This window comes from Penaeus monodon, chromosome 15 (genome assembly GCF_015228065.2).
Source record: "Penaeus monodon isolate SGIC_2016 chromosome 15, NSTDA_Pmon_1, whole genome shotgun sequence".
Lineage (NCBI taxonomy): Eukaryota > Metazoa > Arthropoda > Malacostraca > Decapoda > Penaeidae > Penaeus > Penaeus monodon.
Window position 1 is genome coordinate 27,117,938 of NC_051400.1, and position 800 is coordinate 27,118,737.

General features: G+C 44.2%; 1 protein-coding gene across 1 annotated transcript in view; it reads right to left on the bottom strand.

The window, feature by feature from the left end:
• Positions 1 to 800, bottom strand: part of LOC119582287 (Kv channel-interacting protein 4-like) — a gene marked incomplete in the record, with an annotated part of 88,821 nt that overhangs the window by 33,698 nt on the left and 54,323 nt on the right. Inside the window, 1 exon segment of the mRNA XM_037930505.1 lies at positions 25 to 216. Within this exon segment, the coding sequence (XP_037786433.1) occupies positions 25 to 216 (192 nt within the window).

Here is an 800-nt window from a genome sequence, read left to right on the forward strand (position 1 = left end):
CTTACTAAAACAACACCAACTAACCTCCCTTTGGAAACATCTGAAAGTACAGTTCCTTGAAAGCGTCTTCGCGAACGACTCCCGTAGGACACCGATCCTTGAAGCTCCTGTAGAGGCGCTGCAGCTCGGGCCTCGTGAAATGGGTGGTGCGGCAGAGGGCGTTGATGTCTTCGGGTCGGTAGCGCGGCTCTTGCTCGATGATCTCGAGCTCGGAGTCTGGGGGAGAAAGAAAACGGGGGTGAGACATCAAAGAAAATGGGAAATCTAGTCGGACGGGAAAATGGGAAGAGATTTGAGAGTGATAGAAGATGGGAAGGTTGGTTGGCTGGGGAGTGTGAAATGAGATGAGGACGATAGAAAACGGGGGAACAAGATGAGAATTACGTTTAAAAAAAATGGGGAAGAAACGAATTTGAAAACGGGGAAAGAAGATGGGCATGACAGAAAATTGGAAGATAAGTGAGAATGATAGAAAACGGGAAAAGTAAGATTTGAGGGAAATATTTTAAGAAGCCTAGAAAGAAAACAAAAAACCGCGGGGTGGGGGTGGCTGAGACAGATAATAAAACAAGAAAGATAAAAGATGGGCAGAAGTTAAAAAGAAAAAAGAAGAAAAAAAGGATTTTTGTTCAATGTCTGGAACGAAACAGAGAAAAAGGGTAAACGAGGAAGATAGAAAACAAAGTAGAAGATGTAAGTTCTACAGAAAACGTATAAGTAGACTGAGTGAAATATACAGAAGCGGATGGAGGGTAGACAGGTGGAAGAGCGGATGGAGGAAGTTGGAGAGGCTGGAGGAA